Raw genomic sequence first — 23,268 nt, 5'->3', positions numbered from 1 at the left:
TTTTATCCATCATTCTGCTCTATTTTCTTATAACTAAAAATGTCATTTCTGCTCATGAAACCATTCCAAATGTCATGTTTGTTTTCTGTTATAAAACTGAGTTCTTCTACTAAATGTTTTAATCTGGCATTTCAGGAAGACTCAAAAACCAACATTTTTTCTTCATTTCCTGCACATAAGCGAAGGCTCTGGCATCCCACAGATGTCTGGGTCCCACTGTCCCTGGCTCACTCATGAGTGGGTGAGGAGCATCTCTGAACATGTCTGACTCTTCCTGGGGGTTAAAATATGGGACAGTGTTGACACAATGGCAATTTCAGAACAGCCCACTCACATGGGCTTTCCAGTCACTCTGATTTAGCCTTCAGGCCCTTTCTCCACTATCTCCAATAAAAAAAGTTCGTGCTTGCAGCTTCGCAGGAGGGAGAAGGCCTCCGAAGCACTCCTGATGCTCAGCCAGACGCTGCACTAAATCGTCTGTAGGGCGTCTGCTGGGACTGGGGGTGCCTGCCCCGGGCCACAGTGCTGGAAACCCAGATGGGCATGTGGAGTCTCCAGATGTTTAAATGCTTTGGCTGGGTAGGAGCACTTTGCACACCCCCATCAGGGGTTGATGCATGCCTGCCAGTTTCTGATGTATGGTAAAGCTACTGCTATGAAAGTACAATGAATGAGGAGGATGTTTAAAGATGAAATGAAAACTGAATTAACAAATAGCAACACCATCCAACTGTATTATCATTTCCCAAAACACAGGTGGGTTTTGAAGCACCAGGGACAATTAAGCAAGATATCAAATTGGTACAGACTGGTGACTCTTTAAGTCGGAGCCAACGACCCTTGTGGGGTCTCTGAGACCCTCTTAAGAGGTCACCAAATCAGCCTGACCACAGAAGCAGACTCCAGCCTCTCTTAAGCCAGACCACTAAAGTGATTAGCAACAATGCAGAACAATATCACTCTTTTCATTATTATGTTTTTTGTTTTTGGAAATATAGCTATTTTTCCAGCATGTCATATTTTAAGATGTTTGGGGCTTACTGTTATTTTAAAATACAATTAAAAATACATGTATCCTTAAATTCTCAGTTTTAATTGATAACATAGTTGTTACCCCCAAAAATGAGTTCTTCAGGGCCATCAATAACTTGATCTTTATTTAATCATTATTCTCCCTGTCCACAGGGTTCATAACTTAAATTCATTACATTTAGAGCTTCTACATGAAGTTCAAAATGCTTATTTGTTTTAAGAAGTATGTTTGCTAAAATTTGGTTTCTGACTGAACTTCTCAATAGCTGAATATTAGCTACAGTCATGGGCCTTCTGATCTGTCATTTCCACCAGGCAGTCTATCCTCAGTTGGATAAAATATCGTACCTCTGATCAAACACTGGATTTAATGTTTTCTTTGACACGTGTGTTTTCCTCCTTCCTGATCGCCTCTTGTCTGGTAATAAATACATGCGGACGTAGGGGTCAGAGCCGTCTTCAGAGAAGGCAATGAGGTTTCTTACAACACAAACCGAGAAGACTATGTATTAGGATTCAGAAAGAGAATCAGCAGCACATTCAGATGTGCTTTACCAAGCTCTGATTTCATATTATCCAAAAACCGAGAAGCAATAAGGAACAGAATGCATGAAACACTTTTGCCTCCCCTGACAGCTGCCTGGTGGCGTCTCCCAAACTTCTTAGTGGCTTTCAGTGGCGATTTCTGCTCCCATTTCTAGAGCCCAGAGTTTGGAGGACATTCTAAGTCCTTGGTCTCTGCTTGTAACACAGAGTACCAGCTGTCTTTTCACAATGCGTCTGCCGCTTTCTCTCTCACAGCCAAGCAATCCAGGCTCCCAGGAGTTACCCACAGACCTGCCTGGGCTGCTTGCCTCCTTTGCAGTAAACATGGTCAAGCGGCCAGTTACACGGGCCCCCACACTCTTCACTTGCCGACTGAACCCAAAGTCTAGTGGGGATCGTTTCGCAGACTCCTCTGAAACAGTAACCCCCATGGCCATTATCTTAGTGGCAGGAACATATGAACTTCTCAAGAGTGATCTGTTGGACTCTACAGTTACAGCATCTTTCCAAACGGCACTAATTTCTCTTATGCTTCCTACAGCTATTTATAAGCTCCCAATTTTTTTTTTGAGACGGAGTTTCACTCTTGTTACCCAGGCTGGAGTGCAATGGCGCGATCTCGGCTCACTGCAACCTCCACCTCCTGGGTTCAGGCAATTCTCCTGCCTCAGCCTCCCGAGTAGCTGGGATTACAGGCGCGCACCACCGTGCCCAGCTAATTTTTTCTGTATTTTTAGTAGAGACGGGGGTTTCACCATGTTGACCAGGATGGTCTCAATCTCTTGACCTCATGATCTACTCGCCTTGGCCTCCCAAAGTGCTGGGATTACAGGCTTGAGCCACCGCACCTGGCCAAGCTCCCAATTTTTTATATCACATTTTAAACCACTAATGGGACAGAGAAAATTGCATAAAAGGAAAAAACCTCCTAAGCCCACAGTATCATCGTTAACCAAATGCAACTAAAGCAACAGTGTCACCTGACTTGACACTTATTAAAATAATATAAGGAACAAGTTAAAGTTTTCCTGATTAGGCCAGGCATGGCGGTTCATGTCTATAATCCCAGTGCTTTGGGAGGCCTGACCAGCGTCTCCACAAAAAAATTAAAAATTAGCCAGGCCTGGTGGCTTCCACCTATAGTCCCAGCTACTCAGGAGGCCTGGCCAACATGGTAAAACCCAGCGTCTACTAAAAATACAAGTTAGCTAGGTGAGGTGGTACACACTCGTAATACCAATTACTGGGGTGACTGAGGCATGAGAATCACCTGAACCCAGGAAGTGGAGGTTGCAGTGAGCTGAGATCATACCACTGAACTCAAGCCTGGGGGACAAAGTGAAACTCTGCCTCCAAAATACACACACACACACACACACACACACACACACACACAGATATTCCTCCTGTTCTAAGCTACCCATTTGTATCATATGCTACTGTGCTGAATACTGCAGACAATTGTGACATAACACATTCATGTATTTAAACAAAGAAAAGGTACAGTAAAAATACGGTACAATATTAGGGGACCGCTGTACGTTGATGATCAAAACATTGTCATGTGATGCATGAGGCAGTGACACCCTTTATGAGCAGCGGCTCTAGGGGTCTAACTGCTTTGTCCTTTTGAAACGAAACATAAATGGCTATTTGGTGATCCTAGAGCAGATGTCTGCATCATCCTATCCAGCGTCTACACTCAGCAGCTCAGCAGTGGGTGCTTGGTGACCCGGCCCCCACCTGCAGGCATGCACAACCACAATCAGCTTGTTTCTCTGCGAGCTGTGCCGGATGGTCAGCTGGATCTGCCCCAGTGGAGACTGTCCCAGGGTTGTCCCACTGTGGGAAAAGAGCAGAAAGTCACCAGCTTGCCTGAAACTGGAAAACACTGTGACTCACTGGTCCAATGTACACAATAAGATAACTTCATTCTGATAAAAAAAAGTCAAATTATCCATGAACTTAAACATCTGAAACTTCTGGGTATGAGTCAACAGTATGAATATTTCACTTGAAGGCTCAATATAAATTCATTATTCAAAACTGACAGGGTTTTTGTTTTTGTTTTTTCAGTTTTGCTCGTTGCCCAGGCTGGAGTGCAATGGCGCAATCTCAGCTCACTGCAAACTACACCTCCCGGGTTCAAGTGATTCTCCTGCCTCAACCTCCCGAGTATCTGGGATCACAGGTGCCCGCCACCATGCGCAGCTAATTTTTTGTATTTTTAGTAGAGACAGGGATTCACCATGTTGGCCAGGCTGGTCTTGAGTTCCTGACCTCAGGTGATCCACCTGCCTTGGCCTCCCAAAGGGCTGGGATTACAGGCGTGAGCCGCCACACCCAGTCAACTCACAGTTTTTAAGTTAGGACCCTCAGAACTAAAAATGAAATCCTAAGCCCCCACCCCACCCCTAATGAGTAGACACTGGGGACCCCAGAGAAACCTTAAACGTTGAGTTCCTGACCACGACAGGATAGGAGGTCACACCCTACCACCTGCAGTTTAAGACACAACTGACCGGCGTTAATGCTACAACAGAGATCTGAAGACTGAAGGAACGCACTCTTCGTGGCAGTCAGGTACCAGGCTACAACAAAGACCTGGGGCCATCCCAGGCAGGGGTAAGCTCCACGCCCTTCACTTAAAGAATAAGCTGGGTTCTACTTGGCACAAGGCGTCTCTTTCTCCAGCAGCTAAACAAGCACCTGCCTTCAGAGCAGCAGTGTTAAAGCAACCATACCTTGTCCTGCTCCAGATGCCGACTCACTGACCCCTGCTCCACTGAAGTAACTACAGCTGACTGACAAGAGGCTAATTTCAGAACTTTCTCCTGATGACAGACCCTGGCCACGGACTGCTGCCGGCTGTTCTACAGAGGCTGTGCGCTCTGTGGCAGTCACAGCTCATCCTGGAACCTGCTGAGGACATGTGCTCTGCACCAAACTCCTGCCCTATCCTTCCTCCTCCGAGGTGCCTGCTTCCCAGTCTGTCAGGCTGGCTGGTCTGCAGGCTGCAACCTATTAAGAAATAGTATCCTTTCCAATGTGCAGATCTTATGATTCACCAATGGAGTGCCTGAGGTTAAAACCACAGTGTCCTTACTGCAAGCATCGGCTCTGTGATCCTTGGTAAGTTTCTATCTTGTCCTGCCCGAATCTGCGTGTCCCACCTCAAAGCCTCATGCCAGCCACGCGCTCCCTTTCCATCTGATGAGATCACAGCACGCTTCCTTCAATTTCTCTCTGCTCAAGGAGGGAACACAGATCCACAAAATGACAACTGGTCTTGTTCCGTGGCCCCTGAGATCATTTCTACTTCCTGAGTAGGGCCATGGAACAAGACCAGTTGTCACTGAGCTCCTCAGAAAAAGTGGTTCCTTGTCTAAAATTCGATTTCCTTTTGGAGCAAGCAAGAAAGAATGTTTTCTTTATTCCACAATAGTCTGGACATGAGAAAGCATGAAAGAAAAAAGTGAGTGTGGCTCGGAGGAGGGTGGCTGTGCCAGCCCCCCAGTCTTCATGTGCTTTTTCTAATGACTCAGAAGCAAACATACTTCCACCCTTGCCTCTCTTTCTTTTACTGTTTTCTTATCACACAATATACCTCTTATAACAACACACAGGGAGAACTATTCCAAAGGTCAATTTTGTTTCTTCCACCAAGAGGAAAAGGTTAACATCTGAAGCTTGTGATAACTACAGATGACTTTTTCCTCCTTATCTAAAGAAACCCTTAACACACCTATGAGTCATGGGGCTTAAATCAGGAACTCACACAGACATATCCGAAGACAAATGAAAGAGACCGGGCAGTGGCGATGGGATCTGACTAGGCGGAAGAGCAGGCTCCGTCCCCACACAACGGGAGGTCAGGGCTCCTCAGGCAGCTGCAGCAAGGCCTGCAGGCCAGCTCTGCGTCTGCTTTCCTAGCAGGAGCCCAGGCACAGAGCAGTGTTCCAAAACTGCCTCTTGTCTTTCTCTTTCCTATTTGTGAAACCTATTACGCCATCATGTTCTCATCTTTAAATGATCAAATCCTTCAGACTCTCAAGTTCTTCCAGTTACCGTAAGATTACGTGAATTGAGTACGCAAGGTTAAAACCAGTGTCCTTATTATAAACAGCAAATACCACAGGGCCTGGAGTCTCCCAGCTCCCTCCCCAAAGCAAGCTGGCCTTGCGCTCTGCTGTGTTAAATGCGCTGATGGTGAGAAACAACATGGTGGCACTTACTTTTCCAGCTGCCTCAGCCTTTGCCGCAGCTCCTGGGTGGCGATGGGCAGTGAGATGTCTGAGGCGATGCTGGGGGTGGGCTCCTTGACTGAGATGTGGCCTGGGGAGCCCAGGAGGCTGGAGGAGCTTCTACCCAGGTCCTGCAGCCCCTGAGGGCCGGCCTCAGGGGGTGGGGCCTTTTCTTCCACACCAGGCTTATCACCGCCCCCAATGACTGGTGTGGATGGAGCTGTGTTGCTGCTGCCAGGGCCTGGAGACCCAGATATATGAGATCTGACAGATGTTTTCCTCCCCTCTTTGGACACAGAGGGCCGTTTGACTTGAGCTGAGTGCTGGTGGTCTGGAGGCCTCTCTCGCTTTTCGAGATGGAGCACCTAGAGGTGAAGATGAACATAAAAATTAAACTTGGTGACACTGGTAACATCCTAACACTGGAACAGCTTGCGATGTCTCTACCTGCAAACATTTAACACTTAGCTCAAAACTTTTTTTTTTTAAAGGAAAGTGTAAGTAACCAAAATATCACTTCTGTGACGCAAACACCATTTTTTCCCCTAGAGATGGGTCTTGCTAAGCTTCGCAGGCTGGAGTGTCATGGCTGTCCACAGGCACAATTGTTGCGCATTATACCCCAAGCTCCTGGCCTCAAGAGATCCTCCCCACTCAGCCTGCCAAGTAGCTGGGGCAACTTCAATGCCTGTGTCTTCAGGCTCTGGTGGCGGCAGTGATAAGTCTGGTGTGGAAGAGAAGGCCAGTCCCCTGAAACTGACCCTCTGGGGCCACACAACGCAAGCAGAAGCTCCTCCAGCCTCCCCAGGCCACGTCTCAGTCAAGGAGCCCCCCAACAGCACTTCTGTGTATTTCTGTAGTCTCCTCCGTTTGCACATATTTCTAAACAATTGTGGGACAATGTTTTTATTGCAAAAGCCCAGAGTCATGTTTCCTAGACAGAAGACCAGATCCACCATATTCTACATAGGTGGTTTCCACGTGGAGCTTCCAGAGGAAGGAAGGAAGTCCAGAACCTCTGCTATCCAGCAAGATCACCCCAAACAACCTGGCATGAGTGTAGGAGCAGGGGGTACCCACAGTGCCTGGGGTCTCCCAGCTGTGTGAGCACAGAGCTGGTCCCAGGCTGGCTTGAGCAGAGTGTATACCTTGTACAGGTACCCACAGGGCCTGGGGTCTCCCAGCTGTGTGAGTGCAGGAGCTGGTCCCAGGTTGGCTTGAGCAGAGTCTATACTTTGTAAATTGCTCCACTTTGGGGTGACTGTGATGCCTGAAGTTTTTTCTGCTGTTAGGAAATAATGCTGCGGTGAACATCTTTATGTTCCTGGTCTCCCCAAACTTTGTATCACCAAAACGAAAGTCAGGTTTCTAGAAGAGAAGCTAAGGAACCCTCAGATGAGTGGCTCAGGGACATTGCAGCTCCCTGTGGAGGGGTGTGTGACATCCCCAGTCTCTGCCAGGAGCAAGGAGGCTGTTCCCATTGCCCCCTCAATAGAAGACATCTGTTGTAATTTTCTAAAAAAGTTGGCACTTCATTTTAATTTGCATTTCTTTGATTCATAAGTTTTAGTATTTCCCCATTTGTTTGCCAGTTTTACTTTCAACATTTCCTTAGCTATTTACAAATGCATCATGGTTTATTTTGGACAAAAAATATTTTTTTCCTTTAAGTTCTACTGTCTTGCGGAGTTTTACTAAATTCTCTCTCCTGGACAACCTTTAAAAATTCAGCCTTAGGAGAAAACCTTGTTGATACCAACAGTAACACTTCTAGGGCCAAAGGGTAACGGTAAGGTTGGCTGGGCTCACAGGACAGCACTTTGAGTAGCCGTAGGCCAGCTAAGGAAGCCTGGAAATGTGGCCTGTTATATGGCTGGGTCCAGCCTGTGTCTTCTCCCAGGTGCCCTGATGCCCCAAAAGCATCTCCTCCCTACACTGGCACCGTCCTATGGCCCAGAGCTGCAGCTGACACAGAGCTTTCTTCACCTGCCTCATGCCCAGGGCCCACGACATCCCTGCCAGCATCTGCCTCCCCAACCCCTATGGTGTTCACTGCAGGATGACACAATACCCAGAGGGCAATCTTCATCTTGATAGTGCTGTTTGGACCCGAGTTGCTGAGCTGGAAGCGCTGATTCAGTGTCATGTCCTCACTGGTGAGCAGCTGGCTGAGGGGGATCTTCATGTTCCCCAGCAAACACTGGTGCTGCTCGTCTCTGACCTGCAAAACACATTGGCATAACTAGGATAATATCTGCAGGACCGTTCTATGTTTTCTAAGCTCCTGACCCTTTGTCCTCAGAGACAGGAACTCAGAAAACATAGAAAGGGGCCAGGCGTGGAGGCCAAGACAGGCGGAGCACCTGATGCCAGGGGTTCGAGACCAGCGTAGTGGCGAAACCCCATCTCCACTAAAAATACACACAAAAAAATATGCAGGGGCTTGTAGTCCCAGCTACTCGGGAAGCTGAGGCCTGAGAATCACTTGAACCTGGGAGAGGAGGAGGTTGCAATGAGCCGAGATTGCACCACTGCACTCCATCCTGGGCGAGAGAGCGAGACTCTGTCTCAAAAACAACCAACCCAACAGAACAAACAAACAAACAGCTGAACTCAAATGCCTGAAGAACAGAGAAAAGCTAAAAATAAATAAATAAATAAAGTAAAAAAGAAAATAAAAAACAAACGTAAAGGTCCACAGACAGTATTAGTCTATAAGAAAGATATTTTTAAAAACCCAAACTACTCTTAAGTAGTGTTTCCATAACGACTAACATGGTACAAAATTTCCTGAGAAGGACACAAAGCACTGTTAACAAGCACAATATCTGCTATTTCCTCATTATAGATTACAACAAGCACAGAAAGAAATGACACAATAACGACAATAAAGACCAATCAGTTAGGAGAACCCTGGGTTAACAGGCAATGGTCTACCTGTCTTTACCCCCTGGGAAACTGGTGGAAACACATTTATAACGCGTATAAAGTTTCTACTCATGACATTTATGGAGATAATACACTTCCAAGTATCTTTTAAGCTTTCCCTATTCAGAATCCACATTAAAGAAAATCTGCAGCATTTGCTTTAAATTCAAGGCAATTTTTCCTTTGCTTTAAAAAGTAGAGACAGGATCTCACTATGTTTCCCAGGTTGGTCTCAAACTCTTGGCCTCAAGTGATCCTCCCATTGTGCTGAGATTACAGGTATGAGCCACTGCGCCCAGCCTCTTTCTCCTGAATAATACCTTTCTGCATTATCTATGCAATAGCATTATTCCTGTTAGATGGCTGTAATATAAAATAATCAAAGTAAGAACTCGGAAGGTTTCTCAGGCTGTACAAAAATGGTCAGAGAAATTAACAGGAAAACCTAAAAGCTTGATGTTTATTTCTTTTTAAACTAAACTATAATCAACCATGACAGTGTTTGTAGAACTTAAAAAGTTATTTTTAAAATCCAAGTTCCAGTAAGCATAGATTATTTTGAGAATATAGGAGTGTAGTTCATGAAGGAAAAACCAGCTAGACAAAACACAAATCCTTTTGTATAAAACAGAATGTAAAATGTCTCAGGTTGGTGCAAAAGTAACTGCAGCTTCAATGGCAAAAACCACAATTACTTTTGCACCAACCTAATAAAACCACCAATTCAGAATAACGAGACAAGGCTGGGCAAGCAAGCCCAGCACGACCAGGTCTCTGTGGCACTTTCATAAGCCCAGCTGTTCACACACATCTATCAAGAAAGGTTCAAGATACAAGAAGCAAAAACAGAGACTGAAGAAAAAAGATAAATTCAGGTACATCAGAGATGTAAATATCATGTTCATCACACCTGATGTAAGAGGTAGATGGAGAGCTAGTAAGGCCCCAGAGGACCTGAGCAATGCCACCTGAGCAATGCCACCAACCACCGCGAGCCGCTGGCATTCATGAGACACTCGCCAACACCAGAAAGGCACACAGCCTGCAGCTGCATGTGGAGCGTGTCCCAGGACAGGCAGTCCTCTGGGCCGCAAAACCTGTCTCAAACGTAAAAGGGCTCACAGCATACAAAGTATGCATTCTGACTACTATGGAGTGAAATTGGAATCAATAATAGAAAGATTTTTAAAAGTCCCCAAACATATGGAAACTAAATACCAGACCTTTAAATAAATAACCTATGCATGGGTCAAAGGAATAAGCTGAAAGGGAAATTAAGGAAATAGTAGTAATGTAAAGGGACATCAAAAGAAGAGAAAATAAAACCACAAGTCAAAATTTGTGAGATGTGCTAAAGCAGAATTTAAAGTGAAATTTATTGGAGCAAATGCTTACATTATTTAAAAAAAAAAAGCCTCAGGCCTCTTAAGAAACTAGGAAAAGAGAAACAAATAAGACCCGAAAGTAATTGGTATTGAAATAATGGTCCTAGTAGAAATCAATGAAACAGTAAAAGAAAAGCAATAATGATAATTAAACAAAAAATTGGTTCCTTGAGAAAATAAAATCAATAAACATCTTATAAGAATTATCAGGAAGAAGGCCGGGCGCGGTGGCTCACGCCTATAATCCCAGCACTTTGGGAGGCCGAGGCAGGTGGATCACGAGGTCAAGAGATTGAGACCATCCTGGTCAACAAGGTGAAACCCCGTCTCTACTAAAAATACAAAAATTAGCTGGGCATGGTGGTGCGCACCTGTAGTCCCAGCTACTTGGGAGGCTGAGGCAGAAGAATTGCTTGAACCCAGAAGGCGGAGGTTGCGGTGAGCTGAGATCGTGCCATTGTACTCCAGTCTGGGTAACAAGAGCAAAACTCTGTCTCAAAAAAAAAAAAAAAAAGAATTATCAGGAAGAAAAAGAGAGAAGACAGTCCAGGAACGATGCCTTACACCTACAATCCCAGCACTTTGGGAGGCCAAGGTGGGAGGGTGGCTTGAGCTCAGGAGTTCGAGACCAGCCTGGGCAATGTGGTGAAACCCCGTCTTCACACACACACACACACACACACACACCCCAAAACACAGCCACTGGCACTACATTGGGATGCTGAGGTGTGAGAATTGCTTGAGCCCAAGAGGGCAAGGCTGTAGTGAGCCATGATTGCACCACTGCACTCCAGCCTGGGTGACAAAGTGAGACCCTGCCTCAAAAAAAATAAAAAATAAAAAAAAATAAAGATTGATTTATAAGCACTGATAATAAAGACAGTGTTGATACTGGCATAAAGACAGGCAGATAGAACAACAGAAAAGAAGGAATTCCAGAAATATACCCACACATATGGGCAACTGAACTTCTGGAAAGTTGCTAAGCTAATAAATGAGAGCCAAGAATAATCTTTTTAACAAAGATTAAACAACTGCACAACTGCTGAACAGCTACACAGCCATATATATGAAAAAGAGGCTGGGCACAGTGGCTTACAACCATAATCCCAGCATTTTGGGAAGCTGAAACAGGAGCCACTTGGACCCAGGAGTTTGAGAACAGTCTGAGCAACACAGTGAGACTCCACCTCTACAAAAAATAAAAAAAATTAGCCAGGCATTGTGGTGCCTGCCTGTAGTCCCAGGTACTCTGGAGGCCAGGGTGGGTGGATTGCTTGAGCCTGGGAGGTTGAGGCTTCAGTGATTTGTGATTATGCCACCACACTCCAGCCTGGGTAACAGAGTGAAACCCTGTCACAAAAACAAAGAGGCGGGGCACGATGGCTCACACCTATAATTGGGAGGCCAAGGTGGGCGGATCATTTGAGCAGAGGAGTTCAAGACCAGCCTGGCTAACATGACAAAACCCCATTTCCACTAAAAATACAAAAATTAGCCAGGCGTGGTGGAGCTGCAGTGACCAAGACTGTAGCACTGCACTCCAGCCTGGGTGACAGAGACTCTGTCTCAAAAAGAATAAAAATTAAAAATTAAAAAAAAGGAAAAAAAAGACAAAAAGTCTTACAAATTCAGTATTAAGAAGACAAATAACCTAATAACAAGGACAGGCAAAAAAACTGAATAGACATTTCACCACAGAAGATACACAGACTGCAAACAAACATAAAAAGATGCTCATCGTCATTAGTAATGATACTGAAACCACCAATCTCCAGGAAATACTCCTATCTACCCACCAACAACACAGCACTAGCAAGACGTGGAGCCAGCTCAACTCACATTCCCTTTGAAGGGAATGTAACGTGGCACGATCTCTTTGGAAAACAATTTGGCAGTTTATTAAGAAGCTAAACATGAACCTGGCTTTCTGCTCCTGGGTATTTTACACAAGAGAATGAAGGCATATATAAACACAGTCTTGTATGTGATATTCAGAGCAGATTTATCTGTAACAGGTCTAAACTGGAAAGAATCCAATCTTTTATCCATGTCTTATTCACAGGTGAATGGATGAACAAATTGTGGTATTTCCATAAATACTACTCAGCAATAAAAAAAGGCAAACTGTGGATATCTGCAACAACAGAGGTAAACCTCCAAATGATTATCAGGAGAGAATACAGACAACAAGAGTATATACCGTGTAAGTCTATTTATATAAAATTCTGGAGAACATGAATAGTAATCTACAGTGACGCAGGGCAGGTCTGTGTTTGCCTGGGGATGGAGGAGGTCTGGGTTACAGAGAGAACAAGGGAGCTTGGGGGACAGTCTACTAATTCTCTTGATTGTGGTGATGGATTTCCAGGTGTATACAGGGGTCACGACTTGGCAAATTGTACACTTTAAACAGTCAATTAAATCTCAACAGATTCGTTTAAAAAAATGCAAATAAAATACCTCAACGTCAAGGTCCTGGCGCTTGGGATTGTGAATGAAGAAAGTGAAGTTTTCTTCCCACACAGGTTCATTGGTTTTGTATCGAATCTGGAAGAAATATCCAGTTATCAGCTCTGTGATATTTTCTGTGGAAAGGGCTACTCATTTAATGTGTTTAGAAGCTTAGGATGAAAAATAAACAAAAGGAAGACAAAACAACAAACTAGAAGCTCAGGATGACTTTAAATTCCAAGACACGTATTTGCTGGTATGCACTATTAACTATTGATTGTGCAAGTGTTCAAAAGATGAAGAGACAGTCTAAAGGCTTTGGAGTGTGTTACGAGGCCCCAACCTGTGTGTCCACTGATACCGGCTTTGAGTGTGTGGCCTGGCCTCGGTTCTGCAATTACATTTGCACCAATGTGACAGTTCCTCCAAACTGAGGAGGGTGCTGCACCCGGGAATGTCTCTTCAACTGGTAACACTTCCAAGTGAGTGACGGCCTAAAGCGTTGGGTAATTTCTAAAACATTCTTTCTCCAGTAAGGAAAGTAGAACATATGACAGCAATCGCAATACTCTCTTTTCAAGTCTTGATTTTAACTGTACTGGTTGAATTTTAAGCACTGTTGGTTATCTTTCAAATATTTATAGAATGCTCAAGACAAACTTAGGATTTGTTCCCATGTGTCTACTCATAAAACCAAGCAACTGCATATTCATCTATTATTTTGTAATGTTATTTTTGTTTTGTTTTTTGAGACGGAGCCTCGCTCTGTTGCCCAGGCTGGAGTGCAGTGGCGCAATCTCAGCTCACTGCAATCTCTGCCTCTGAGTTTAAGTGATTCTCCTGCCTCGGCCTCCCAAGTAGCTGGGACTACAGGTGCCTGCCACCATGCCTGGTTAATTTTTGTATTTTTAGTAGAGATGGGGTTTCACCATATTGACCGGACTGGTCTTGAATTCCTGACCTCAAGTGATCCACCAACCTCGGTCTCCCAAGGTGCTGGGATTACAGGTGTGAGCCACCACACCTAGCCGCTAAGTTATTTTTTAAAATGAACAGTATATATCTTACTAAATCAAGTAGCTGGTTATCTATCAAATGACTGATTTAAGAAAAAAAGAAAAGATCTGAAAAGCCATTATCTCGATGCCCATGCTATCACACAACTGAATGTGTTCTGCAACCTGGAGCCCCACGTGAGATGGCAACACAGACAGAGCCCACATGACAAGCACTGAGGCTGAGTGCGGAGGCCGGCCGGCACCTTACCTTGCTTTCCTGGGCCTTGTGCCCAACTGACATCTGGACAAGAGGATTTGGGTTGCTGCTTATTTTCTTCCCCGACTACCCAAAACAAACAGAAAACAGACAAAATAAACAGACACATTTTGAAGTGGGTCTTAACCAAAAACAAAATTATTGGCTTATATTAGTAGCTATTTTTATTTTATCTCTGATACTTCTGGGAACAATGTAACGGGAAAACATATGCTACCCACATCCCAAACCATAACTACATCTGCCATGAAATAAATTAAGAAAAACGTTCATATGCACACAAAATTTAAAGGTTAGGGTCTTGTATTTTTAAAGTAAACTACTTTGGAAAACTGAATTTTCTAAAAATGCTTTTTTTTTTTTTTTTTTGAGATGAAGTTTCGCTGTTGTTACCCAGACTGGAGTGCAATGGCACAATCTCGGCTCACCGCAACCTCCAGGCCTCCTGGGTTCAAGCAATTCTCCTGCCTCAGCCTCCCGAGTAGCTGGGACCACAGGCGCACACCACCATGCCCGGCTAATTTTTGTATTTTTTTTAGTAGAGACGGGGTTTCACCTTGTTGACCAGGATGGTCTCGATCTCTTGACCTTGTGATCCACCCGCCTCGGCCTCCCAAAGTGCTGGGATTATAGGCGTGAGCCACCGCACCCGGCCTCTAAAAATTCTTAATGTTAATCACAGTTTTTGAAAGTTCTTTTACTTATGAAGATAATAAAAATGAATAAAGTACAATTAATGGAAATAAAAAACCACAAGAAAGGACGAATGTAAAAGAATTTAAAATTCAGATTATTTCTCTGGTTGGAATAAAAATAGTAGAGTGTCAGATATAGTTTTATGGTCTTAGTGTCTTTTGTTCGAGCATTTTTAAGCTTTCAGATATCAAATCTTGCTTACCAGCTGCTAAATAATTTTGACTGGAAGAATAAACATCAGTTTAGAATCACAAAAAATTAAGCAGATATAAATATGAAGGAAAATTCAGGAAAAGGAAAAATGGTAAGAAGTATACATTAGCACAGAGAGTTGATAGGAGAAGAGTAAAACAGCACATACGTGTGACATGAGGTTTATTTATAACTTAGCCCCACAAGAAAAATGCAGTTAAATATCTGTGTTAGTGGAATTAATTAAAAGGTCACAAAAACATTTTTGAGTTAAATAATTTTAGAGTGAAGCCTCAACACTACAGCAATGACAGAAATAGGTGTCAAAATCCTATCATTATTGGAAAAAAAAATTACTAGCTCAAACCTATTGGGATAATTTATTTTCTGGTCCATCTTTCTGATGTGAATGAATTCTGCAAAATAAAATAAATACTGTTGAAAAAGTTTCCAAGGTTACAGATTACTGTGGAAGAGAATACTAATTTCCTCCTAAGTTAATTTTCTCCCTTTTCCTTTAATATTAGAATTCCCACGTTTTAGCTGTGCACAAGTCCTCTGTAAATAAAGGGTTTGTTTGCAAACCTCCCTTGGAGTCAGGCCCAGCCAAGTAATTAAGTTCTGGCCTCATAGGAGGCTGTGTCCCCCTTGGGCTAGAGCCACAGGTAGCTCATGGCAGAGCCCCAGGCCAAAACTCCCTGAATTTAGAGGGAGATCAACTACTGCTACTGGTAAATCAGTTCTATTATTACAGATACAGAAGCTGAGCTTGCTTCTTAACTAATATAAACACTTCATCTCTGAAAAAGTAGCCACTCATTTAGACTGACTGCATCTTATCAAATTTTTTTTTTTTTTTGAGACAGTTTCTTCACTCTTGTTGTCCAGGCCAGAGTGCAGTGGTGTTATCTTGGCTCACTGCAAGATCACTCCCGGGTTCAAGTGATTCTCCTGCCTTGGCCTCCCAAGTAGCTGGGATTACAGGCACCCACCACCATGCCAGCTAATTTTCAGTAGAGATGGGGTTTCACCATGTTGGCCAGGCTGGTCTGGAACTCCTGACCTCAAATGATCTGCCTGTCTCAGCCTCTCAAAGCGCTGGGACTACAGGTGTGACCCACCGTGTCTGGCCGTCAATTTAAAAATATATACTTTTTTTCCCAACTTTCTAACATCCCTAAAAACAGAATGAAACTTAAATTGATGATAATGTATACGTTTTTGGGGGAGGCTGGCAGTAGTGAGAGTTGTCACTGCCCTAACTGATTTATTTTGCCTATATTTTCTGTTTACGTATACCTGTCAGTGACATGATAAAACTCCGTTTATCCGAAGTCTAAAATTCTCTATGTATAAAATAAACACTGTCAAAACTTAATGACATTTAAAAAATTTTTCTTAGTGGTTCATAAAATAATGGTACATCTTAAAATGAATGTTTTCAATTCTATAAAATAAGGTTAAATTATTAAGTTTTCTACCATGATGCAATATTCAAAATACATCAGTACAACTCAAATGCACAAAGTATAATGAAAATATAAGTACATGTCAGACTGTCTTGAACTTAAACCTCAGCTCTATTTATCACTTGATTACTGAGACCTAACTATTGCCTCTATTTGAGCCTCATGCATATTTACAAATGAGCTAATGTAATAATATGACAATTACAGTCTTTATTTAATGTGTTCAATAATTCCATGAAGAAGATACTCCTTCCATTCCATAAATAACACAACAGAGTGGATTAAGTATCTTGTTGGAGGTCACATTGCTTGGTGAGTAGTTGGGCTGCAATTCAAATCCAGTCTGATTTCAGGCCCTTCGGCCTTAATGTTATGTTCTCTTGGTCAATAACCTTCAGGTAGCAAAGAGTGGTGAGGTAATTCCTTTCAGTGTTCTGGAGGGCACAGTTATTTCCACTACTGTGCTAACTGGTACTCCACAGGAGGAAGCCCTAGTAACCCAGATCTTATTTCCCTGGCACAGGATGAAGTGAGGGTTCGCAAACACCCACTAAAAAGCAGACTCTGCCAGTCTCCTGCACTTCTGAAGTCTAACTCATTTTGCCAGATGAAACTGGTTTAAAATGATTCCTACTTCTTTGGGATAAAACTTCCTTTAAATAATTACATTAAAAATTCCCCACCTCCCCCACCCCCAAATTTAAGCCTAAAATGTTCAAAGAAATTAGAGAAAAAAATAATAAAACATTAACTCATATGAAAACTTTTAACAATTTACCAGAGAACACATGCAAATGTCATATTTTAGGGAGTGGAGCTTAGTTTTCAATAGACCTCATTTAATGAACTTTAAAGCCTCTCAAGAGATCTATCACCCAACCCACAGCACCAAAAGCCATGAAGTTGTTGACTCAGAGATGACCCTAACTCAATATATTGGAAGAGGTGATATTTAAATGTATATTCACAGTTCACAAGGCATACCATTAAGTCATGATCTAAATATCAGTTAAGATTTTAAATAGAACTTCTATATCAAAATTTTCCCAAATTCAAACCCAATTAAAATAGACATATTTAAATCACCTTAGAGAGAGTTAGCTAAGGCCAACAGGAAAATAATTTATCATATTAGTACTTTATTAAATTTACCTTCAAAGTGGGCTTAAATTGTTCTAACTACTCATTATTTGATAACAAATATAGGATCTCTTCTACTAGACAATTAATTACTATATTAATATAGGAGGTAATTTGCCAATAAACTTATGAGACAAAGTATCATCTCTTTCAATATGTTTTAATTAACTTTGTAACCTGAAGGGAAAACTATTAGTTTACCTTTAAAGCTCTCTGAACTGCAGTCTTCTTCAAGACATCGGGGTTAAATTCTAATGGGTTACTCTTTCAAGTCAGAAGAAAATGAATATGCCAAGGGTTAATAAAACATGCAATGAAGTTTATGTAAGGTTAAAGACATGACAATTTATGGGAATAAACAAAGAAAAATCTTTAAACAAAACCACCAAGAATTACACAAACAACCAAAAAGCCACCTACAAGATTCTTTATGCACAAGACTTTCTCTTAGAATGAACCTTTAATCGATAAATACCAAGACACCTCCTTTTCCTCTATGACTAAAAATCTTTTACTACCCCCACCCTCCTGATCCTTTGTGGTTTTAAAAATATAAGAGTGAGACTTTAGGAAAGGGTTCTATTTACTACTCTTTGACTGAATAAACCCCTAAAATACCCATCATTATTAAAGGTTTTATCTGAAGTACAATCAATGGCCCACAGCCGTCCAAGTCACTCTCAAGGTCAGGTCCTAGAAAAACCGCTGAGACGCACCTTCCCACCCAACACCCAGAGTCCTTTTCAGGGATAGGAGTCAGGCTGGCTGGATCCTTGCAGAAGCTTCTCAGGCTCTAAATACAGTCTTATGATTATGGGTTTTATGTTTACTTTTATTGATTTTTTTTCCAATTCATTCGTTTCTTGCCCTCAAAAGGGCAAGACTGAGTTGTTTTGCAAGCTCCTTCTAGGACTAGTATTCGAGATTAAATAATTTATCATTTTAGTTGTAATTAACTTCAAACTTGTGACAAGCTGAGCTGTTTTTTTTTGTTTTTTGGGTTTTCTTTTTAACGAGTTTCGCTCGTTACCCAGGCTGGAGTGCAATGGTGCAATCTTGGCTCACCGCAACCTCCGCCTTCTGGGTTCAAGCAATTCTCCTGCCTTAGCCTCCCGAGTAGCTGGGACTACAGGCGTGCACCACCATGCCCAGCTAATTTTTGTATTTTTAGTAGAGACGGGGTTTCACCTTGTTGACCGGGATGGTCTCGATCTCTTGACCTCATGATCCACCCTCCTTGGCCTCCTAAAGTGCTGGGATTATAGGTGTGAACCACCGCGCCTGGCCTGTTTTTTTTTTTTTTTACTAAACAGAAGATTTTATAATGATGAAAGATTAATAATTTGCCTCTCAATCTTTCATGACTGGCAGGCCGGAATTCAACATGACCTAAAGCTGTCGGTGGAGCTCTCAAAGGTCCCTGGATCCACTGCGTCCATCTCTGGGTGGAGCCTGGACAAGGGCATTCTTCACACAACTTCCCAGGTGCTCATATACAGTGAGGGTGGGAACTCTGCTGCCCTGAAATTCGCAGACTGACATTCTTCAGATATCCTAAGAACCCTTCCTGAGGCTCACTTTTGGATAGATATGGCCTGTACCGAAGACACTTATTCTAACATGCATCAACTGAAGTAGAACAAAGAGAGAGGCTGTGGTGTGTGGGTAGTGTTTGCAGAAGAAGCTGTATAAGGCGTGGACAGCTGTGTGGCTCTGGGAATGAGACATACCAGACTATGCAAGTGCTTCAGGCAGCTGCCCTGTCGGGAGGCCTCTGGAGTTACATGTCTTGTGGCCTTGGGTTACTCGCCATCAACAGACAGTGGTAGCCACCTGTGGTTTCTTTCTTTATTTATTTATTTTAGATGGAGTCTTGCTCTGTCACCAGGCTGGAGTGTGGTTTCTTATTTATTTATTTATTTATTTACTTATTTTAGATGGAGTCTTGCTCTGTCACCAGGCTGGAGTGCAGTGGCATGATCTTGGCTCACTGCAACCTCGGGTTCAAGCAATTCCCCACCTCAGCCTCTGGAAGAGCTAGAACTACAGACATGCGCCACCATGCCTGGCTGATTTTTAATATATATTTTTCAGTAGAGACGGGGTTTCACCATGTTGGCCAGGATGGTCTCAATCTCCTGGCCTCATGATCCGCCCACCTGGGCCTCCCAAAGTGCTGGGATTACAGGAGTGAGCCACTGACCTAGTCTTTTTTTTTTTTAATGACAGCCAAAATAACTCTCACAAGACACCTAGCATCAACAGGCCCAAGGCCCTCCACAGTGGTGACTATTATCCAGCTAGCACTGCTATGTTTAAGGCATTAGTGCAAATACTATTCACCTCAGATGAATTCCACATACAGACTTATTAATCTATAAACTTAATAAAATGACAATAAATTTGCTTTGTACTAGGGTGGAGTGGACAGGAGGTACCAAGCACCCAGACTCTGGGCCCACGCTGAGTTCCAATCCCAGCTCTGCCATAACCCTGTGCCTGGGAATCTCTAGTCTGCATCATCTGGGTTCTTAGTGCTGTCTGAATTTCCTTATCTGTAAAGTGATAATGACGGTCTGGAGATTAAACATGTGGCACCCTGAGACCCCTGCCTGGCTCCTGGAACGTGCTTATTAAGCATGCTGTCATATCAAGCTTAAGATGCCGAAGCCAGCCATCACAAGTCAGAGAAAGTCCTTCTTGTTAAAGCCTGAAATTAAAGCCCAGGATTTGATCAAAAGAAGGAGGGCAAAGTTCTAAGAGTCCACAGGATGAAGTGGTCGTTTCCAGCCTAGGAGAAATTCCTGTTGTCTTAAGTTTGGAGATGGGGAATGCTGGTGGTAATGCACTTCTGGAACTGGAATTAAAGGTGATTTTGAGTGGCAGGAAGTAAGAGAGCATTGGGTTGCCAGCTGTCAAAGCCTTACCAGTGACAGCAAAATGGTCTCCGCCTTCTGTGGAAAAGGAGGAAGCACTGATCTGACATCATGTTGAAAACCAATGGGTGGGAAAAAAAGTTTGAATTTATTTTACAGAACATCTTAGGGGATGCATATGTTCTAATAATGAAGCATAGCAGGTGACTTTGATAATGCCACAGGAAAGCTAATTTTGGTCACCTTCCTGATCCAAGTTCGGAGATATTTCCTTTCTGCAAAAGGCAGTTGTAGAATGGGAAAAAGCAACTTGGAAAAGCTATTGGAGACAAACTAACAATTTACACAGTGGAATGATATTGTCACATTTATACTAGTCTATGATGAAATTTACTGCTAACAATTACCAGAAGCAGAAAATTATTTTCTTAAAAGTAACAATGTGCTGCCATATGCAGCACTGACCTCATTCTGACTTTTTAAAAGGCCTTAGACATATATGAGTAGATAGTCAGAGAGAGATCATGGTTACCACTTATTATTGGTGTGACTCTGAACAGCTCATCTAGCCCTTCAGGGTCTTAATTTTCCTCATCTGTAAGATACGGCAAAGTATTTGCTCTTCAAGTTTTGCCCCCTCCCCCCCCACTTTAAAAAAATAAGAATAAACTGAGAATGCAAAGGGAAATCCTTTGGAAACAGAAATGAAAACTCTACAAAAATGCAAAGCACTATCGCTACTCTACAAAGGGACAACTGGGACAACTGGGCGGTAGGAATCTCACTGACTACTGGATGAAGTATGCAAAGTCACTTTCTAGGCTAATGACTAAGACGCTGCTGGCCCCTGTGACCCTGAAGCAAGTGAAAATGGCTCTCTATCGAAGTGAAGTCACCAAGAACAGCACAGGAGTCAGGTGCCAGACATACAGACCACAGGCAACATCTAATGAGATGGGAACAAAGATATGCTCAATTATCCACTCCAGGACGTTCTTTATGTGTCTTAAAAGAAAGCGAATCGCAAACTTAATATAGTTTTCTTCTTCCTTAGAAGCTCCAGGTAAACCCTGTGAGGGAAGGCAAATTTTTATTAAAAAATGAGTGAATTTCTGTCTTCTCATGACCATTCCCCAAGTGACTGACAGTAGGGTTTTCAAAGAAAGCCCTAGTTCTGACACTTCCGTGTTTGGTCAGGAGGGGATAGTAGGCCAGGTGTGATGGCTCACAACTGTAGTCCCAGCACTTTGGGATGCTGAGGCGGGCAGACTGCATGAGGTCAGGAGTTTGAGACCAGCCTGGCCAACATGGTGAAACTCTGTTTCGACTAAAAATACAAAAATTAGCTGGGCATGGTGGCAGGTGCCTATAATCCCAGCCACTTGGGAGGCTGAGCCAGGAGAATCGCTTGAACCTGGGAGGCAGAGGTTGCAGTTAGCATAGACCACACCATCGCACTCCAGCCTGGGCAAGAAGAGCAAACCTCCATCTCAAAAAAAAAAAAAAAAAAAAAGGAAGGAATAGTAGTTTTTTAAAAAGTTTTGAGAACGTTTACCAAAAAATTTACATCTCACATTGAGATGAGCCACAAGAAAATGAACTGTAATCATGGCTTCATTTCCTCCTCAGAAGAGCTTTTTTTTTAATGAGCCAGTAGCAGTTTAGGAACTTAAGGCTGTTTCTCCACTGGCTAGGGTTGTTCATCTCATAGTCAGATGTTCTCGCCAATGTTACAACAGTGTTACATTTCACAAAACAAGCACAAAATAAACACACAATAATTAAAATCATGCAAGAAAATAAAAGCATGCGACATCAGTCCACCGCCAGCCAGCTGCGTTAGAAGTTCCAGTCCACATTCTGGCAGTCTCCAAACAGACAAAGGAAGAAAGAACCCGGGAGGACTCACAAATAGTGCTCTATAGACTGAGGTGGTATTTTCACAAAACACTAGTCCCGATGCTCGCCTCTCTTTTAAGTAGCCACACCCAAAGTTTCCCTCGTAGATGCTCTTAGGGCAGTGGAGCCGGGGGAGAAAGCAGAGAACGGTGGATTGTGGTCAATGAGAACACCAGGAGCACCACAAACAGTGCAGAGGCAGAGCCAAAGGATCCCGCAGCTCGCAGGGATGCCCCTTAATCCAGTGCCCGGCACGCTCTGCAAAGATCCTTTGCCTCTGACGGCCACAGAACATTCCATGCACAAAGTGCCCTTTTAACAGAAGATCAACACATTCTCTTCGTGTTTTTTTTTTTCTTATGTGACATTATTCAAACTTCAATTTAATGTGGCAAAACACACAGTTCTAAAGAGGCCTAATCCTTTGTATCTAATTCACTGATACTATTCTCTCTACCCTAAAACAGAAAACAAATTCACTTCCATCCGGCATTATGGAAGACTTTTTAACAAACATTACTGTGGCTAAAAGTGAAACATTCTACTGTATAGAAATTCTATGGAAAGATGAAATACTTAATGAAATAACTTTTTCCAGATTGAAATTGTAACAAATAAAGTCATAGACTTTAGACTGAAAGACTGGTCAAAGGCTAAGGTAAATACTTTAAGAGAAATGTAAGAATTTAAGAAGTTAAAATCAGTCAAGAAAGCTTCATTGAAATAAACAGTGCCAATATACACAATTACATACAACAAAGAGTACAATCACATCCTCCCAGTATTAATGTAAGTAAGTGATCAATCACATCTTAAATAAAATGCACTGATGCACAAATATTTACTTCATTTCTGGGCAAAGCTCACGGAAACACAGTTTTCAGAATGTGGAAGGTGCTGGAGGAAGCTAAGGGTGTGCATCGCGTGAACTGTGAAGTGCAGTCTGACCGTGGCAAGGCAAGACTACGTAGGGATGAAAGGCCATAACTTAGGTCCAGAATGTGTGTTGAGAAGCGAGTTAAACGCTTCTTTGCCTTCTTGTCTATTTCCCTGGTAAACACTGACAAAGGGACGAAAAACACAGGAAGATGATTTATTTACAAATGCACTTGGATGGATGTGTATTTACTGT

General features: G+C 42.9%; 1 protein-coding gene across 7 annotated transcripts in view; it reads right to left on the bottom strand.

The window, feature by feature from the left end:
• Window positions 1–23,268, bottom strand: part of ESYT2 (extended synaptotagmin 2) — a 104,499-nt gene that overhangs the window by 4,873 nt on the left and 76,358 nt on the right. For 2 of the 7 annotated variants that reach the window (XM_078343298.1, XM_009002750.5), the window contains 6 exons: window positions 13,856–13,930; window positions 12,599–12,685; window positions 7,894–8,043; window positions 5,814–6,187; window positions 3,322–3,420; window positions 1,381–1,512 (listed from right to left, as the gene is read on the bottom strand). In XM_078343298.1, coding sequence (XP_078199424.1) covers window positions 1,381–1,512; window positions 3,322–3,420; window positions 5,814–6,187; window positions 7,894–8,043; window positions 12,599–12,685; window positions 13,856–13,930 — 917 coding nt within the window. Of the gene's footprint in view, window positions 1–1,380; window positions 1,513–3,321; window positions 3,421–5,813; window positions 6,188–7,893; window positions 8,044–12,598; window positions 12,686–13,855; window positions 13,931–17,562; window positions 17,626–22,146; window positions 22,249–23,268 lie in introns of all 7 variants that reach the window. The other 5 variants (XM_078343294.1, XM_078343295.1, XM_035254239.2 and 2 more) reach the window with 5 other exon arrangements.

The sequence above is a fragment of the Callithrix jacchus genome, chromosome 11 (genome assembly GCF_049354715.1).
Source record: "Callithrix jacchus isolate 240 chromosome 11, calJac240_pri, whole genome shotgun sequence".
Classification (NCBI taxonomy): Eukaryota; Metazoa; Chordata; class Mammalia; order Primates; family Cebidae; genus Callithrix; species Callithrix jacchus.
Note: the sequence above shows the minus strand (reverse complement) of the source record. Positions and strands in the feature narration are given on the sequence as shown.